This window comes from Alosa sapidissima, chromosome 23 (assembly GCF_018492685.1).
Source record: "Alosa sapidissima isolate fAloSap1 chromosome 23, fAloSap1.pri, whole genome shotgun sequence".
NCBI lineage: Eukaryota > Metazoa > Chordata > Actinopteri > Clupeiformes > Clupeidae > Alosa > Alosa sapidissima.
In genome coordinates this window covers 13236179-13255540 of record NC_055979.1, presented here as the reverse complement: position 1 = coordinate 13255540, position 19362 = coordinate 13236179, and the positions used below count along the sequence as shown (strand labels likewise).

At 40.8% G+C, this 19362-nt stretch overlaps 2 protein-coding genes across 3 annotated transcripts in view; both read left to right on the top strand.

The window, feature by feature from the left end:
* The window catches only part of LOC121699061, an 86526-nt gene extending 82255 nt beyond the window's left edge, over window positions 1-4271 (top strand). The window contains exons 14-15 of the mRNA XM_042081669.1: window positions 30-163; window positions 2880-4271. Coding sequence (XP_041937603.1) covers window positions 30-163; window positions 2880-3151 — 406 coding nt within the window. The 3' untranslated portion in view covers window positions 3152-4271. The remainder of the gene's footprint in view (window positions 1-29; window positions 164-2879) is intronic.
* An 8896-nt stretch (window positions 4272-13167) lies between these two features.
* Window positions 13168-19041, top strand: blzf1 (basic leucine zipper nuclear factor 1). Of its 2 annotated transcripts, XM_042081676.1 has the most exons (8): window positions 13168-13452; window positions 13956-14063; window positions 14203-14657; window positions 15873-16072; window positions 16439-16567; window positions 17026-17251; window positions 17666-17873; window positions 18114-19041. In XM_042081676.1, the coding sequence occupies exons 2-7, from the start codon at window positions 14039-14041 to the stop codon at window positions 17849-17851; spliced, it is 1221 nt and encodes a 406-aa protein (XP_041937610.1). In that variant the 5' UTR covers window positions 13168-13452; window positions 13956-14038; the 3' UTR covers window positions 17852-17873; window positions 18114-19041. The 2 variants fall into 2 exon arrangements, with proteins under 2 accessions (XP_041937610.1, XP_041937609.1); XM_042081675.1 differs by having other exon boundaries at window positions 13170-13452; window positions 17666-19041.
* Window positions 19042-19362: the final 321 nt, after the last annotated feature.

The following is a 19362-nucleotide window of genomic DNA, read 5'->3' as shown; positions in this document are numbered from 1 at the left end:
TCCGGCCTAGCTGGTTCTCAAGATGGCAACCTGCTGTTTGGCTATAACAAGTGGGTGATGATTGGAATCATTGCTGGTGGTGGATTTCTGCTGCTGGTCCTGATCGTGTCTCTGATCGCCATCTGCTGCAAGAACCATCGCAGAAGAAAAAGGAGGCTACGAGGTTAACTATCTTTCTTTCTCTCTCTCTTCATTTCTCTCTTTTCCCCCTCTCTGTCATTGTCTTTTCACATCCTGTTGTGCAGACCACATGAGCATTGTGAGGGTACAGCCTCTTTACCCACATCACACACAGTGTCCTGATCTGTCTGTTCATCAGGGAGGAAAAGTCTGTTAGGTTGCTCTCATTCAGACATTTTATGTCATCCCATTATCAATTCTGTTTTTCTTCTTGTATATCCATGAGAATGATAACCCATGTAGGAAAAACAGTATTAAAATAATTATATGACAACAGACGATTTCAAGGATCTGACAAGAAATTAGTTTCCTAAACCCATAGTTGCTATCCTGTTAGCAACTTAGTTGGTTGGCAATGGGAAATTGCGTTGCAACCAACAAAGTTGCTAACTTAGTTGGCAACTGTGGTTTTAGGAAACGCGCCCCTGTTTGACTATCTGTGAACATTCAATATGAACACCCCATTTTGTTGTGCAATCAACAAAACTCATGTCCACCAAATTCACTCTGCATTTTCTCTCATCTTTCATATGACTGATTTTGCTGTCCATATTAACAAATCAAAAAGTACTGCAATGTGCCATAGCCTCCAGACAAATCAGTCAGTAGCCACAATCAATTCAGTTGAGAAGATATTTCCCTATGAGCTCTGTGCTGTCAACACTTTGCTCTGACAGTCACACAATGGCAGAAGTGCCGATCGTCATGTTATGAGGTAATGTGTGTATGATTTTGGAAACATTGTGTTAAGGTCAAAAATTGTTAATGGTGCCTTTAAAGAAATTGTTTTTTTTGTTGTTCAGACTCATTTTGATGGTACACATCTCTGTTATTGCCACTGTGTGCCTGGAACATCTGGTATATTGCAGAATGTAACTTTGTGTACCATGCAGGAATGTGTGGACTAATGCAATGGCAAAGGCAAAGGTGCATCTACTTTATCCAGTACATTGAAAATTAAAGTGTAAATACACCATACTGTGCGGACTTGAGCTGAAAGGCCCATTTTTCACATGTACTGTATCTATCCAGTACATTGAAAATTGACACTAAGGTGTAAATACCAATACTTAAGGTTGGTCCGTTACTTTGAAAAGTAGTCTGATGCTGTTGGTACCTTGGTCTAACCTACTGCTAGTGCTTTGCCCTGACATGTATCCTGTTGCTGTTAGTATTCAGAGTTATCTGACAGCCTAGTCCACACACACAGACATGTTAATTATTCAATATGGCAAATGTGTGCGATCATTTTGAACTTCCTGAAACAGAGTTTCTAGTTCCATCTGAAACCTTCTCTGGATTGCATTTCCCAAAAATTTAGGATACTTCAGCAGGCATTATGCTGCTGAGAATATCCAATATGTCCCTGAATCATTTACCATTTATCATTTATCTGTGTAGCAACAACTTTGGTAACTGTTCAACAACGCTTTCCGGAAAAAACCCCAAGGTCACAATGACATATTTGGTTGTTGCTTTGCCAGAAATCATGGCCTGTATTTGCTGATACCAGGTTGTGATTGTAGTAGTTCAAAAGTATGGTTTCATATCACAATTACTAGTGCATTTGCTCATAATACCTCAAGAGGTCTCAACTGATCACAAACAATACTCAAAGCAACAACAGACACTCTCCATGTGAACACCTGAAACAGTCCTGTTTGCGTCGATAATGGGTCAATGGCCTTGTTATTGATGTATTTTGCTGATTGGATATTTAGCTACATCAACTGAAAAAGCTGTACTCGCATTTTTTGGAGGGGTTTGGAACTAGCAAAAATAGGCTTCATACTGTAAGGATCTGGTCCCTGTCTGTACTATTACTTTGTATTCCATTGTGTCTATTCCCCATGTTACTTACTGTTGGCCTTCAGAGGTGCGTTTCCCAAAACCATAGTTGCTAACTAAGTTAGCAACTTTGTTGGTTGCAATGCAATTTCCCATTGCCAACCAAGTTGCTAACAGGTTAGCAACTATGGTTTTGGGAAACGCACCCCAATGTGGCAATGACAAGTATATGACCACCAACCAAAAAATAGTGCATGTGTGTATCATTGTGCTGCAAGAATTAAATGCTGAGAAAGGATTGTTACGTGTCAACTGCAAAGTTTCACTTTGACATAAATGTGAGTTGTTGCTATGTGTGTGTTGTGGGTTGCTATGTGTGCTATGTTGTGGGTTGTGTGTAGAGTGCAGGGAAACAATGAGCCAAATTCTGCAAAAAGTGTGTAAGCAATTGGCAAAAACTGTAAAGCACTTTAGCATCATATAAATATATTTATAATATATGATAAATAAATATTATTATTTGTAGACTACAGAGGCATTACAGTTGAAATTCAATTATTTTTTAACTACGGACTGAATACCACCTTAACCAAACCAAACCCATAACCCTAACCTTAACCATAAATGGCTGTTTATATCAGCCATCAGCTTATAACAGATGTTTAATAATCAGAGCATCTGTAGATATTCTATAGAAGACCATCCAAGTAAAAAGTGTGACCAAATCACCTTGGCTGTCCAGAGTTCACAATGCATGCTCCTTTTCTCTTTAAGTCTCACTGCTCATTACAGGTAACCACATTCAGTAGATAGATAGATAGATAGATAGATAGATAGATACTTTATTGATCCCCAAGGGGAAATTCAAATTCAGTATGTTTCAACTGCACATTTTTCTCTAATCTCTCCAGATGAGGAGGAGCTGCGGCTGGCCAACCTCCAGTACATCGGCACCAATTCACGTCCACGACCAAAGCAGACTGCCCGGGGTCAACCAGTGCCCCCAACTCCTGACGAGGAGGGTTACCTCCAGGGTCCAACGGGGGAGACCAGCCCAGCAGCCCCTCAAGCGGTGAGACAGCCCAGGCCTCGGGCCCCGCCGCCCCCCATGGAGGATGACGACGAGGCAGTACCGCCATTGCCACAGCCCAGGAGGAAGGGGGCCCGACAACCGGATTACTAAGACTCTTCTTATTCGTCTCTCATTTCACCAAAACTCAGGTTGTGTAATGGCACTTTGCGCATATTTGAATATTGCTGGAGAACATGTCTCCCTTAAAACACATTATGATTAAGGCATTGCTTACTGTTTTTGATGGTGCAGTGCACAGACTTATAATAGGTAGGATGGCATCTCGGTGGTGCATGATATTGCCGACATTGCCATTGCTGTTACATAACAACCAAAATAATGTGCATTGAATCGGTACATTATTGAAGATAATACTGTCATTTCCTGACTATTAACCAAGGTTTATACATTGACTTTGCCAAATTTCTTCAGCTTGAGGTTAATACACAAGGCCGGGCTACACCTGGGAAGGCATTTCTTTTCTTCATTCTTCTTGATTAAAACCCAATCTGATTCTGATCCATTGAGCTTTATGTTACAGCGGTACATCTGGGAACTTTGAATTTGTTACACGTCCCGCGCCCTTTTCGGGGAAAGCAAACTGTGACTGCTAGCCGTCTCTCCCATTAGAATCAATGACATGATGGTAGCTTGCTTTCCCAAAAAAGGGGCGTATTGGGCACTGCGGTTAATACAATGGTGCAGTTAACACAGGATTTAACACACGATTATTATTATTTGCATTTAAACCCTGTCTTGCACAGAGTTGTAAAAGTCCAGCTTCAGAAAGTAAAAGTCCTATATTAATTCTACCTGTACAGGTGATTTAGCTAGTTAGATGATCTACCTGGCTGAGGAGTTGTACTAGTTTGAATCAGCTGGTTTAGTGAATGGTTGGAACAAATATGTGATAGGACTCTGACTTTCTGAAGCCAGACTTTTACACCTCTGGTCCTGCGGTTTATACACAATGTGACTCAAAGATTCTAGAGCGGAGCGCAGTAGAATCTTTGATGCGGCTAATATACAGGATATTACTGTATTCAAAGTAAGTCATTATAGTTTATCAACCTTGAAATAATGGGTTAAAACTCATTTTGATCATACCCAATCTTTTAAAGCAACACCATGTAAGTTGATGTAAAATGTGTGAATAGGAAGAGTGTGAATTTGTTTATAAATATTTGAAAAATAAATATCATGCATCAATTATAAAAACTCTCATTTGTTATTGATGACTTGAATGTATGGTCTTATTTTTAATATTTATAACAATCTTATTAACAACACCTGCCATAATATTTTCCTAATATTTCTAACATTACAAAACTTGGAGGCACATAATCTTCCATCATTGTGGTTAACCCTTGTAAGGTGTTCATATTTTTGTTACTCAGCCAATGTTCCCGGGTCTGGTGGACCCACCACATTATTAGGTTTTTAAATCAATACAGCCATAACAATTTATGTAAAATAAGGTGTTTACTATAGCTCAAATACCAATGATATAGACATCATTTATCATTCATATTTGCCATTTATATCTGTGAGATCACATTTCTGATCATAGGACTGATTTTCAGAATGAATTCAGAATTTAATTATAAATAGGGTATGGGTGGGATAAAAATTAGAAATAAGATTTTTGATCATTATGCTTATTTCTTAGAACTTATTCAGAACAGGTGCGAGTGCTTGAAATATAAACATTTTGTAACTTAGTGTGGGAATAGCAGGTGCAGAAAGACAACATTCCCGCACACAGACACCTACACTCAGACACGCACACACACACACACACACACACACACACACACACACACACACACATCCAAACACCACATATGTAATAGTTACAGTATGTGTGTGTGTGTGTGTGTGGGGGGGGGGGGTGCAGTCAATGAAAATCAGTTATCTTTTATGTTCCTCACACTTCACAGAAAATGAGCCAAGCATAATTTTTCTTTTCGCAGACATTGAAAACGTGACCTGAACATGTTACAAGGATTAAGGTGAACTTATTCAACTTTATTCAGTGCAATCAATAATAAAAATAGTATTTATGCAAAAGCATATCAAAAAATGTAAGACACTGAGCCTGACAAGCTCACTTCGATAAGCAGATCAATGTACATGATCTCTATTACCATGGTTTAAGGTTATCTAAAGTTAAGCTAAGCTAATTGTAAAAAGTAAGAACAAACTGTATAGACATACATTACAGTGGCCATTGATGTACTGCAGGTCCTGTCTCAACACCCAGTACTTTCACATGGCTACTGAAAGCTTTTTGCACACTGTGTTACCACACAGGCAACTGACCTTGCTCAAATCAAATACTAGGCCTGAAGTCAAACACGTTTGATGTGGTCAGCTGTCGAAAGTACAAACTTACAAGCCTTGCTGCATGTGACTGCTCCTTCAGTTCTAAATGTGTCTGTGTCATTCCATTACGCTCAACGCCAACACTGTTACCACAGTGTCCATTTTAGTCCTTTATAGTGCTGTAAAACGAATCTGAGAAGACACAAGAAGAGTGGCAACTTTTCTCACCTAATTGTATGCTTAAAGGAAGTGATGTATGGCTGTGACACATGGTGACTTATCTGCCAAAGGGATGTGGTTTAAGGTGTTGTTTTGTGTGTCACACATTGTCAGCTCTGTTGTGCTTTGCTTCAGTCGTGTCTTTTCCTGTGTTGAAAAAAAATGGGGAGAAGGCATGCATCTGCTCATCCTTTTGCAAGGCAAGTATGGTAAGTAAGTGCATGCCTTTTACACATAGACTGACTCTGACTGAGCTGGTGTCATCACAGCAGTCAACTCCCCCTAACACTTAAAACGGATGTGTTGAAAATAACACAACTTAAGTTGTTTTTCACACATCTCTGTGTCCAGATAGGGACTACACCGTTGGTGTTGTTTTTAACACATTTGTTTAAAGAGTGATGACTAAATCTTTCAAAAAAAACTGAAAAGCATCATACATTTTGGGCTTGTGACAATGTCCACAAACATATGACAGTCATTGGGCAACTTCACTTAAATGTCTTACAACTCTGTGAGGAAACAAGTATAGCCTACTATAATGAGGTTGAGGCCCACAAACTTGGAATAAAAGTCTAACAACAATTTGTTTCCCCTTTCAAATGGGAACGAAAACTTCAAGTTCAAATGCCACTTGCATTTAAATATGCAGTGTGTCTTTACAATGTGTATGATCCTCATATGAATCCTCTTATTAGTAGGTGATACTCATGCAGTGTTCATTAACAGTCTGAAGTCTGCAGTCAATATATATTAAAGCAACATCAAAGCACTTTTCCTGTCGCATGCATGGCATTTGTTTATCCAGCACTGTCTTTGGAAATAACGATGTCTACAGACAAGGTAGAGTATGTTGCATGATTTTATGAAAGTATGATGTATTGCGACATGTAGTTTCTTATGTCTCATTCCATCGAACTACAGATCCGCTACCCGATCTCGCAAACTTGCATAGTGAGGTTATAGCCGATAGAGGGTCGCGAAGCAAATGCAGAAGTGCCGTTCACCCTGTTACGAGTTGATGAACCACTGAAACGATTTTGGAAACATTATTTTAAGGTACAAAAAACTCTTTGGTGTTGCTTTAAAGTTACAAATTAAAATCTTTAAATTAAACTAAAGGAACCAGCAACAGAAAAGTTCATTTATTTATACAATGTTTCTGCGATTCCTTCTTTGCCTACCCCTTTCTCTCTCTCTCTCTCTCTCTCTCTTCACCCTGGAAATCCTGGACTCAGACCAGCTGGACTGGAGAGTGAGGAGGTAAAACGGTTTTGACCAATGTATAAAGGCGTCAGTCAGACAAAATGTGACTACTTTGAATACTCTAAAAGTGTTTGATTTGTTAACATGTAAAGAAAGGTCAATGTAAAACAAAATACCCTCTTCAAGAAAATGTGCTTAAACTTGTGATTGACACTTTGGCAAATAGGCATAGGTTACTGTGAAAACTCTAAATAGAAGTAAGGTTATACAAATCTGCTGACACTGATAACATCATCAACTTGCCGTTTCCTTCCTCAAAAAGCTTCCACATACTCATCTTTAAAGCACCAATTTGTCAAGTAGGAGGGCATTTTTAAACTGAAATCAAGCAGTCGTAGCTGAATTTGTTGATGCCAATCATTGGTCATCAGAGTGTAAGTATGAGAACTTGCGGTCGAATTGAATTTAGCCAATGACTAGGGAACTAGGGAAACAGCACTGTTCAACTGTTGTCCGTTCACAATGCTGAAATTTAAATGATTTTGTCATCTTCTCGATCACTTATTTCTCTGATTACTGCTGTACCTGTGGTCAAAACAACACAACACAGCTGACGTTCCACAGGAAATGTATGAGCAGGCTTATTGTTGCGGATGTTCTAAAGAATGTGTATGCCTTCTGTACATAAACCACACCGAATTGAAAGAATTTCTTCCTTAAAAGTGATACATTTCAAAGCAATTTTCGCATGTATAGCTACATGCCTTTTTTAATAGAGTACAGCTAAGGAAAGTTTGTAAGACACCATTTTTTGTTTATTTAGGATATTCTAAAATGGTCCAGATAGATTTGTTAGTAATTAGTGGTATGTATTTCATATTGTATTCAGTCATTCAGCCTACTTAAAGTTTGGCATCATTGTGTGCACATAAATGAACATGAACCAGACAAATCAAAGGAAAGCGTTCTGCCTGAGAAAATTATAGACATGCATGTTAAAGGTAAAGGGTATCCAAACATGTGCGAGGTAAAGGGTATGCGAACATCCGCAAGTTTAAGGTGCATAGAACAACCAATCTCACTGGGTGTGGCTGCCCGTGCTGGACAGAAGGACAGACTGAAAGACAGAGAGCCAAATAAAACCTCCAAGGTGAACTCCAAGGTCAAGGTACAGCAGTGTCTGATCAAACCATTGGTCACTTTTTGGACAAAAAAAGGCTCCTTGGAGAATTCTAGTGTTAATGGAAAAACATAAAAATCTATAGGCTGGAATTGGCTAAAATGTTAATGTCAAGTCACAATCCATCTGGAGAAATGCCCTTTGGACTGAGGAGACCACATGTTCAGGAGAAGACCACTAACATCTGGCTAGTAGCCAGCATGTCCAACAAAAGAACCCGTCTTTGTAAGCCACAAGAATAGGCACGTCTTTAGCAAGTGCATATGCCCCGCTAATGTGGGCTCTATAATCAAGTCTCAAAAAGTACCGCAAATTCTTTGGTCAAGAAAAGAATACAAATCTCTCACTCTTTATTTGAGTCATCTGAAGAACATCAAGTCAAGTCGGCTTTATTGTCAATTTCTTTACATGCACTGGTCATACAAATAATTGAAATTTCGTTTCTTACTTTCCCATGCAGACATAGACATACTTTAAATACAGACATAGACATACTTTAGACATAGACATAGCCATAGACAATAAAAAATAAAAATATACAGACATACCACATACAGACATTAAAGTGCGAGACTGAAATATAGAACATATATTAGAATATAGAAATATAGAATATATATCAAAAAAATAGATGTAGTTGTGTTGTATATTTACATAGCAGCATTGTGGCAGAGTGATAAATAACATTGATAGCATTTACATGAAGTTTAAACTTGTGCTTGTGTGTACTGTATATTTACATTGATATGCAGTCATTTCAAGTATATCAGGCTTGATATGAAGCAGCAACATGTTAGGCTGCGCAGTCACAGTGCAGTTCCACAGGGCGGTCCTGGGGAGGTGTTGGGTGGGGGAGGGGGGGGTTAGGGTAGACAGGATCCTCGGTTCCTAGGTTCCTGGCTGGCTGGTGGGTGGGGGGGCTGTCAGTGATGGGAGAGCGGGTAGAGTGTTCAGCATCCTGATTGCTTGGTGGATGAAGCTACTTGCAAGTCTGGTGGTGCAGGAGTGGAGGCTCCTGTACCTCTTTCCAGAGGGCAGGAGGCTGAACAGTTTGTGTGCAGGGTGGGTTGTGTCCTTGACAATCATTAGTGCTTTGCGGGTAAGGCGGGTGGTGTAAATGTCCTGCAGGGAGGGGAGTGGTGCTCCAATGATCCTCTTAGCTGTGTTAACAATGCGCTGGAGGGTCTTCCTGTTCTGATCTGTGCAGCTTCCGCCCCACACTGTGATGCTCTGTAGAATGTGGTCATGACGGGAGGTGTGGCACTTGCCTTCTTAAATTTGCGCAAGAAGTAGAGGCGCTGCTGGGCTTTCTTCGCCAGTGATGCTGTGTTGGTGGTCCAGGAGAGGTCATCGCTGATGTGCACCCCCAGGAATTTTGTGCTGCTCACTCTCTCCACAGCATCTCCGTCGATGGACAGTGGTGGCAGTTGTTTGTGGCCTTTCTGAAAGTTGACAACAATCTCCTTGGTCTTGCTGATATTCAGCAGGAGGTTGTTGTCTGTGCACCATTTGGCCAGCAGGTCTACTTCTTCTCTGTAGTGAGCCTCATCGCCCTTAGTGATGAGGCCCACCAGTGTTGTGTCGTCCGCAAACTTCACCAGATGGTTGGAGCTGTGAGTGGTTGTACAGTCATGTGTTAGCAGTGTGAAGAGCAGGGGGCTGAGCACACACCCTTGCGGGGCCCCCGTGCTCAGGGTCAGAGTGCTTGAGGTGTTGTTCCCAACATGTACTGCTTGTGGTCTCTGCAACAGGAAGTCCATCAGCCAGTTGCAGAGGGAGGTGCTGAATCCTAGCTTGTCCAGTTTGCTGATGAGTTGTTGTGGTATTATGGTATTGAATGCTGAACTGAAGTCTATGAACAGCATTCTCACATATGAGTCTTTATTGTCCAAGTGGGTGAGAGCTGGATGGAGGGCAGAGCAGATTGCATCCTCCGTGGATCGTTTGGCTCGGTATGCAAACCGGAAGGGGTCCAGGGTGGGGGGGTAGGGTGGCTTTGATGTGTGACATGACTAGCCGTTCGAAGCACTAAACATACTTCTCTCACTGCATCCTCCAAAGCAAAAATATTTCCACCATTAAGGGTAAAATTAATAATTTTTCCACTGTATTTAATTTGACATTTTGGTAATCTTAAACTGTTGACTTCCTTGATGAAAAGAGAAGTAAACCATTTATTTATTGCCATTATTGCATTGTTTCACTCAATCATTGTTTTACCTCTTCAGATGTAGAGAGCAGAGCAGATCATTTGTAAACATTAAAACATATAAAAAAATATTTCTTCATAGAATCAGTTCTAACATGTAAAAACAACTGACTACATCTCTTGGTGTTTAATTACTGGCTAAATTAAAGCCACCCTGCTGGTGTGTGTGTGTGTGTGTGTGTGTGTGTGTGTGTGTGTGTGTGTGTGTGTGTGTGTGTGTGTGTGAGTGAGTGAAGATTTACATACTGAAGACTTTTCACACTGAGAACACTGAAGATGCTAAACTTCCCAGTCTCTGTTCTAAGGCCTTAACAGCTTTAATGATAGAAATGTTGGTTTCGGCTTAAAGTTTTATACAACACGTTTGAAGCATCAGCCTCTGAGTGTGGTTTCCTCCTTTGCCACACAGATGTCACAGATAGTATAAAGTGCCTTTCAACGGACAAACTGTTCTCAGAGGAACTAGTCAATCTAAGCAAAGTCGTCAAGTGGTTTTATGTTTTGTTTTCACATGTCACAAATGCTTATTTACCATCTTAAGGGTGCGAGTTTGACAGCGTGTTTTGCCAACAGACGCAGATGCATGAAGTGGGAGAGTCAGAACGAAAGTTATTTGCACCACATAGTGTATTACCTGCAAAAGCATGTATTTTGCTCAAAATGCTTTGTTTTAGAACAATGAAACTGTCAGGGCAATCAAACTGACTCTTAGAAATGCCATTGTTTATGTCAAGACAGTCAAACTGTTTGTCTTGTTGTCAATATGACAATTTACTCCGTATTTTCTAATGAACAATATGTTTGGAGGGGGATGATTGCAAGAGAGTGGATATATTTTTACTGTTGTGCAAAAGTGCCAGAATACAGTAAAACACCCCTTGGTAAGAGCTTTGCACCACTGTACATCTCACTGTACATTTCATCCTGACGTAGCTGTCTGTCAGGTCACATAATATGTATATATGCAGACAGACAACAAATTGTGACAACAAATTATGACAACTAGTTGAACACATTTGCATGTAATGATACAAGCGATGAAATAAGGCCAATTTGTTTTATAGGTACTAGGACTATTCAGCAGGGGACCAGTATTGTGCATTTTGACCAACATGACATTAGCAATTGAAAATTAAAAAGAAAAGAAAAAAAAAAAAAAACAGACATTTGTACAAAATCAGTTGCATGGACATACTAAAGTATTGCTGTTTGTACAAGATGGTGAGGAACTGCTTGAATGATGTGCACAAGTGATGGAGTGGATGGACTATGGAGTCAGTTTTGATGATTTCAATTCTGATCTGAGAAATATGGAAAAACCACTGAGAAAAACTGTAACACTGGTTGCATGTGATTGGTTTATTTAATTTCACTTCACAAGGTCATGCCTCGCCCATTTCAGAGTCCCCGCCTTGACATATATCGCCGTCGAACTCGCCCCCAGTTTGAAGACAAGCCCTCAGGGTGCTTGTCTTGCGCTCTTGTGCCCGTCTTGCTCTCTTGTGCCCCCTGATGGCAGCATTTGGCTTGGATTGCATGGTGTACTGAAAGGTGCGTGAGCTACAACTCTGTTACAAACCTGCAGCCCACTTGCCTTTGATGTCTTTGATGCTTGATAATTAACTGGTAACTTCTAAAATAATGTTACATGACAATATACTGAAATAATATATCAAAAATCTCAGTATAGTTCACAAAACTAATTTGATCCTATGACTTTGCGCATTGAACCCAGCCAGTCTCCCAGTCTGAACCATGGACCGTGAATAACCCGCAGTTTCAGATTATACTGAAATTACTGTAAATCAAATCAAATGCAAATAAAATGCACATGCAACTATCAAACAATCACAATAGGCCTATAAAAAAATGAAATGGTTAGAATTCTGACTAAGTGTGTATTAGTGTAGACATAGAGAAAAATATAAAACAAAGGAAATAAAAGTATAAATCATATAAAGTCAATATAAATCATATAAAGTAAATATAAATTAAAGAAACACCTCCTGATTATAGCATCACAGCATGGTACGGCAACAGCACTGCATGACCAAGCTTTGCAGATGATGGTCAGTTCAGCTCAGAGCATCACAAGGACTGAGCTACCAACCATCCTTGACCTGTAGCCAGCATGGCAGGAGGATGGGTAAGTAGCAATTAAGTAAATAAGTAAATATAAATAAGTATAAGTAAATAATTATTTTATAGCACATTTACACAGCTTACACAGACCAAAGCTCTGTTTTCAAAACAGAAAGAAAAATAAAATAAAATAAAAGTAAATCAAAATAAAATACACATACTTCTACACATTAAACAAGGAACAGTAGGACACAGAAAACGAGCATAGCATGTTCGGGCAGAGAAGGCCAGAGAGAACAGGTGGGCCTGGATTTAAAGTACCCTTCGAATCCAGATTTCTTGCAGGAGCACAACATAAATTTGCTCAGAGAGAGACTCTGGCAATGAGTAATAATGCACGTTACTTTTGCCCCTTGCATTGGGGGAAACCAATCACATCTGTATCTGATATAGGCGGACCAGAGGCGAGCTAAAGAGATGACAGTCGTAGTATTATCCAATTGCATCGAAGTCCGGAATCAGTCAGTTAACATTGGTTGTTTAGCGTTATCCAATTGCGTGCAGTCAGATTTTCAAATGCATGCTTGGTGCCGTCCCTCAAGTTGGGCCATTACATTATTAGTAGCCAGACCCTTAATCTTTCGGATTTGGGGAATCTCCAGGCTAGATTTAAAGTGATGGAGAGGGCAATCCTTATATAAGGTGGCAGCTGATTCCACAAGCGTGGAGCAGCGACTGCAAAGGCTTTATCGCCTTTTTGCCTTAGCTGAAAGCAGAGGATATGGAGAAGGTCTTTGTTGCCAAAAGACCTGGGGGCTGAATGGGGCAGTATGAGGTCAGAGATGGAAATTGGGACCATAATATTAGGCATGCAAATATCAAATATATTATGCTGCCTTTCCCAGCAGAAATGCCATATTACATGGTATGCTACTGCATTTTAGGAAGCATCCTGTGACAAATTATTTTATTTTGAAATTGAATTTGTACGTTTGTTGAATCCCATAAACTTGAAACTGAATGGACAAGTAGTCTAACCCTGGCTGCAGTGTGCAGGCACTAGGACTAGGACACTAGGTGGCGATACTGCTCTGAGATGTGCAGAGCCGTGGAGGAGTGAGTTGGACGCCAACAATATCCGGTAAACAAAGATGGCGACTGCTAACTTCAACAGATTGTCGTAGTTATCATGTAAGTTGGGTTATTGTTTATTCCCTTTGGTAAAACATGTGCTTAGTGGTATATTTTCGCAGATATGGTACATCATAGCAGCCATCCCAGCATGGCAAATGTTGGTTATGGTATCGTTATATCGTATAAAGTAACATAAAAGATCATGTGTTGCTAGCTAGCCGACGTATCGTTAACTTTAGCTCTCTAAACATAACGGCGAAAGAAAACAAATACTTAATGGAATACCTAGCCAAGAGGGAACCGGACTCAGGGCTAATAGATGCCATTTCCTGTTGATGTGGCATGAAGAACACTAACATGACAATGTTTTTCTAGAAGGTGGAGTTAACGTTACCTAACTAGCAAGCTAGGCTTTAATGATTTTGGCAGCTTTCTTGGCATATTCGTTTAAATGGATTGGTGGCGATAGATGACATTGGACATATTCAGACACTGTACCATAAATTGTTTTGGTTAACGTTTTGGTTAACGTTGCCTTTTTTTTTTTTTATCTTTGTCAGGGATTATTTAAACTGAAACCAACTGTGTGTCGACAACGTACACCCCTCTCCCCTATCTGCGAAGTACCCGATTCATCACAGTTATGTCTACAGAAGTCATCATGAAAGGTAGGAAGTCTCCTGTATCTCTCAGTAGACTGTAAACAAACTTGCATACCAGACCTGACGGTAGCCAATCACTTGAGAGACTGTGTCTCATCCAATCCCATTCCTTGATCCCAACCCTGATAATATGGCCTCTTTTCAGCCTCTTCCACTGTGTCCATCCGTGGACCCGGAGATGGTATGGAGATGGACAAGCCGGTGCTGGCCCCGGAGATCTCCACGGAGATACCACTGCTGAAAGTGGCCACCCCGAGAGTGAGTCCTCGGCGGGCTGCCCTGCTGGCACCAGCACCAACACCGCCTCAGGCTCCTGGCGTGTTGCACCTCGGCAAAGTGAGCCGCGAGGCTTGCACAGAGGTGGAAGCCATCCGTATTGTGGTTCCGCGAGCCGCCATCAGCAGGAGCACACGGGCCGGACCCCATGAGGAGGGGAGGGGAGACTATGGGAGAGGTGAGAAGGGGTCGCCCCTGCATGGGGAGGACCACTCCTCCGACCTGCTGGAGTGGAAGAGTGCCATGGAGAAGCTGCAGAACTCAGAGCGCAGGCTGCTGCAGGATAAAGAGGGTCTGTCCAACCAGTTACGGGTGCAAACTGAGGTGAGGAAGTGGATTGGGCTCATTACATACATGGAAATTCTTCTGAATAGTACGGAGATGGCCTACTGGTTAGCACTTTGGACCTGTAACCGGAGGGTTGCCGGTTCGTACCCCGACCAGTAGGTATGGCTGAAGTGCCCTTGAGCAAGGCACCTAACCCCTCACTGCTCCCCGAGCGCCGCTGTTGATGCAGGCAGCTCACTGCGCCGGGATTAGTGTGTCCTTCACCTCACTGTGTATACACTGTGTGTGTTTCACTAATTCACGGATTGGGATAAATGCAGAGACCAAATTTCCCTCACGGGATCAAAAGAGTATATATACTTATACTTATACTTATAGTAACTGTTAAACTTCAGCTTCACTATTAACCCATTAAGACCGGATGCACCTTACAAGTGTTTCTCCCTTTAAGGCCGGATGTGCCGTCGGAGTGTTTCTGATTGGTGTTTCAGGTTTTAGCAGGTGGTTTTCAGAAAATGCTTAGGTTTTAGAGAGCCTTTTTAAGGGGCGTTCTAGGTCTTAATGGTTAAGTGGGTCAGTTATAATCATTATATTATGATAATGGTTATATTTATTGCAGTGGACTATCATTAATTCATTAATCATTGGCACACGCACAATCATATGCTTAAATTATGCATTGTTTTGTTATTGTCGATTTCCTATTCTGTGTTATGCATTGGGTGAAAGCATCTGCTAAACTCATAAACCTAGGGGGATGATGCATGGGGCAACTTTTTGAGGAATGTTGCTGGGCAACCACATAACCAGTTGCATATGTGCTCTGATTGGATGATCATGATAATTTGCTTACTCACTCCAGCCAATATATCAATGTCAATATCAATGGGAATGTACCTGAACAATACTCATGGAACTCATTAGAATATAGGCCAACAACATTGCTCAACAAGTTCCCCTGTGTATCATCAGTGTTATAGTAATAATTGTTGAACTCTCATTATTCGGCTTGTGCCTTGAATAGAAATGAAATATGCCCGGCAATTAGAGCAATGGGCCTTTTTCCACAGGAACAGTAGGGCATGTACAGGTGTTTGTGTAATGACATTTACTAAGATTCTGATTCTACTCTGCTTAAATTTAACAGAAATTTCATTAATTCATTAGCAATGTCTGTTCTTGCCTACTACTTTGTGTCAGAGTGGCTACTGCTATATAGGTCTAATAAACTAACTGTGCCTTTATCTGTAGGTGAACAGAGAGCTGAAGAAGCTGTTGGTGGCGTCGGTGGGGGACGACCTGCAGTATCACTTTGAGCGGCTGGCGCGGGAGAAGAACCAGCTGATCCTGGAGAACGAGGCCCTGGGCCGCAACCTGGCGCACACGGCAGAGCAGCTGGAGAGGATGAGCATCCAGTGTGACGTCTGGAGGAGCAAGTTCCTCGCCAGCAGGTGTGTGGGTGTGGGTGTGGTTGTACTCGTACTCGTGTGTGTTTGTATTCATGTGTGGGAGTGTGAGTTCAGGTACATAACATGTGGCACCAGATATTCAAGTTTTTGTACACTGGACAGAGAAAATGTTATAATCTATCTGTGTTTTCATGAGTATCTGAGACAAAGCTCCCATGAAGGCCAGTAGTTGTAGTTGTTCTCATAACATTCTTATAACAAAACCATACAGTATCAGTGATGCTTCGTCTGTTTTATGTGGCTTATGTTGGATCATCCTGATTTGCCAAATTGGCTGTCAGGTTGTTTTTTGCAGGTTTCCCAATTACAGAAATTCATAGTTCTCATGATGTCTTGGTTTTGATGTAGAGTGATGGCTGAAGAGCTGACCAATGCTAGAGCTGCTCTTCAGAGACAGACCAGAGACGCTCAGAGCGCCATCCAGGACCTCCTGAATGAGAGAGAGGAGTTCTCCAGAGACATGGTGCACACACACAGGTATATCATATATTTTATGCCATAATTTAACTGTGTAACATCATTTATAGTGTGATCTTGTGGATAGATGTGTTTTGATGGACACTAGCAAGGATAATGGTCTTGTGGTTAGATTTTTTTTTTTTGACTGATGTTTGCAATGTACAATGATTACAAAAACCCTGTTGTGTTTTTGTTATGGCTGCCACTGATAAAGACTGAGAAAATGTAATTTAGCTAATGACTGATGCCACTAATGTTGATGACTGATTGACTGACTGTTGATGACTGATTGAATGACTGATTATTTATTTGACTGATTGACTTTAGAATAACATCTGTTTGACTAGGAGCGATAGTGAGGATTTTTTGGTTGGATGTGTCGACTAGGCTCGAACACAGGTGGGCCCCTGATTAGATGGGTGTTGACTGACATGCTCACATTGGTGTTGATGACTTCATGACGCTATGATTGACAGATCTCTAGAGCAGCTGCTGGTATCACTACAGTGGGGTCGTCAGCAGACCTACTACCCCAGTGCTCAGCCGCTGAGCACGGGGGAGCTGGCTGTGACCAACCGCAAGCTGGCCGATGCCATCAACTCCCACTTACTGGGCAACGTGGGAGGCAGCAGAAGCAGTAGCCCCAAGAGCAACCCGAGCTCGGAGCTGTGCAACACGCCCGCAGAGAAGATGGCTGAAAAGGTACAATAGACTTTTCTTTTTGTTTATTTTGCTTCTGATAAAAAGTTGGCACTGCTATTGGTAAGCTTTTAAGGTCCAGTATAACCTGTAGTGAGATGGCTGAGAAGGTGCGACATTACTGGCAAATGACTTAGCTGGTGCCAAATATTATCCTGTACTAAGCCAAATTATGTGTGTATAGCTCACAGTATTGGTTAACTGTAGAATGGCTTATGATTTTATCTGTTGAAATTCAGGTTTACATAAGTCAGTCACTGTCTCTGCACTGGTTGTTGCTTTGGGTGAAAAACGCAGCTTTGTTTTGAAAAGGCATTTAAAGCAGCTATGAAAATTCAGGTCTGGGAAAAGTCATGGAATTTTACATTTGATTTAGAGTGGGAACCCTGAAGTTCATCTTTCCTTGCCTCGTTACAGGTGCTTCGGACTCTGGACCCTATATCTGGCGTGGAAATCAAGGGTGAAGACGACTCGCCTGACTCGCCGCCTTCATCCTTCCTGCCTAATAAGAAAAGCATAGGACGGTTCCACCCGTACACACGATACGAGAACATCACTTTCAACTGCTGTGAGCGCTGCAGTGGAGAACTGCTGGTGCTATAGAGGGGGCCCAGACAGTTTGCTTTCCCTGCTAATGGAATAGGTTACAGACAGACTGTTGTTGGAGGTATGTAGAGTGCTGGTGTCATACCATGTGCTCAAGAGACTCAAAGGTACATTGATTCTTGGCTTCATTTTCTTCTCAGCACTAGTTTCGCTCGAGAAAAATCAAAGCCTATACACATTACATCCATTGCTTTTCATGGTGTTGATGGAATTTTTGTGCGACATGAAATAGGATAGGGTAGTAATTGGACGAGTGCAGAATACTCACAAATTTGATTTGGGGAAAAACCATTTGTATTTCATTAGTGTAATTTGAACCAGTTCTTGTAAAAATTTCAGGGTGAGTGTGTATGTTGCCAGGCTTCAAGAGTGTGAACTCTCAGATACTACACCAAAACTCTGAACAATTCCCAAATTACCGTACTATCCATTGGATCACTACTTGGTTCCTGTTTGTAACCAAAGAGCGTTATTAGTGGAAAAACTCAAGCATTCCTGGGTGTAGCGAGGCTGATGTTTGATTAGTTGTACTGCCCAGGTCAACATGAACCTTATTGCAATATGAAAAAGGCATACTTGAAAAGGGGTGCTGCTGTAGAGAGATTGATTTGAGATTAACACGTTTTACTTGAAATGTCTAAAAAGTTTGTATTATGGCTGCAAAATTGTAAACTGTTTTACAATTTATTATTATATTATGTTTTTAAGTGATCTGTGTGAATTTAATATGACAATGGCTGTATTTATTAAGACATATATCAGTGGAACTACATTTGTCACTTTTATCAAGCATTTTATTTGGGTATAATAATAGAAGTGGTATTTGCTGTACGATATGATGCACAGCTGTGTTTTTATTTTTTCCCTTATGCTTTTACACTGAATTGAATCCCAAAGTGATTATCACTTGTCATTTCATATTTCTAATACTTTGGGTAATGGTTTTGACATTTTATGGTGCAAGAATTTTTTTTTCAGTTTGATAAAAGTATAAAGTGATCATTTGCACAAATAAGACCACACAAGAGTGAGGATTCTTAACAGGAGTCTATCATTATTGGAGGAAGTGATGTCACACTTTGTGATGCCTTGATGTGTGAGCTGTATTGAAACAGTTTAATACAGCATAATCTCAAATCTCGGATTTTGTGTTATCTTTGAGACCAAAATAAATTGATTGTGGTAAATAGTTGTTTGTCTTATACTTAATATAATACAAATCCCACTTCTCTGGATTAAAGTGTAACTCCGGAGTAGAAACAACCTAGGGTCCTTTTACAGTAGTTAACAACTTCAAACTTTTGATTGAGAGCAAAATTACATGAATTGGTGACGTTTTGAGCAAGACCGTATTTGCATTGTCACTGAATGGGCTTACAGTGATGCTAACAGGGCAAGGTGCCACGTAGCTATCTTATGCCACTAATGCTCAAAATATAATTACACTTCTGTGGTGAGGGTTTCTACAGACAAACCGAAGTATTGTAAACTTTGAATGTGTACAGAGA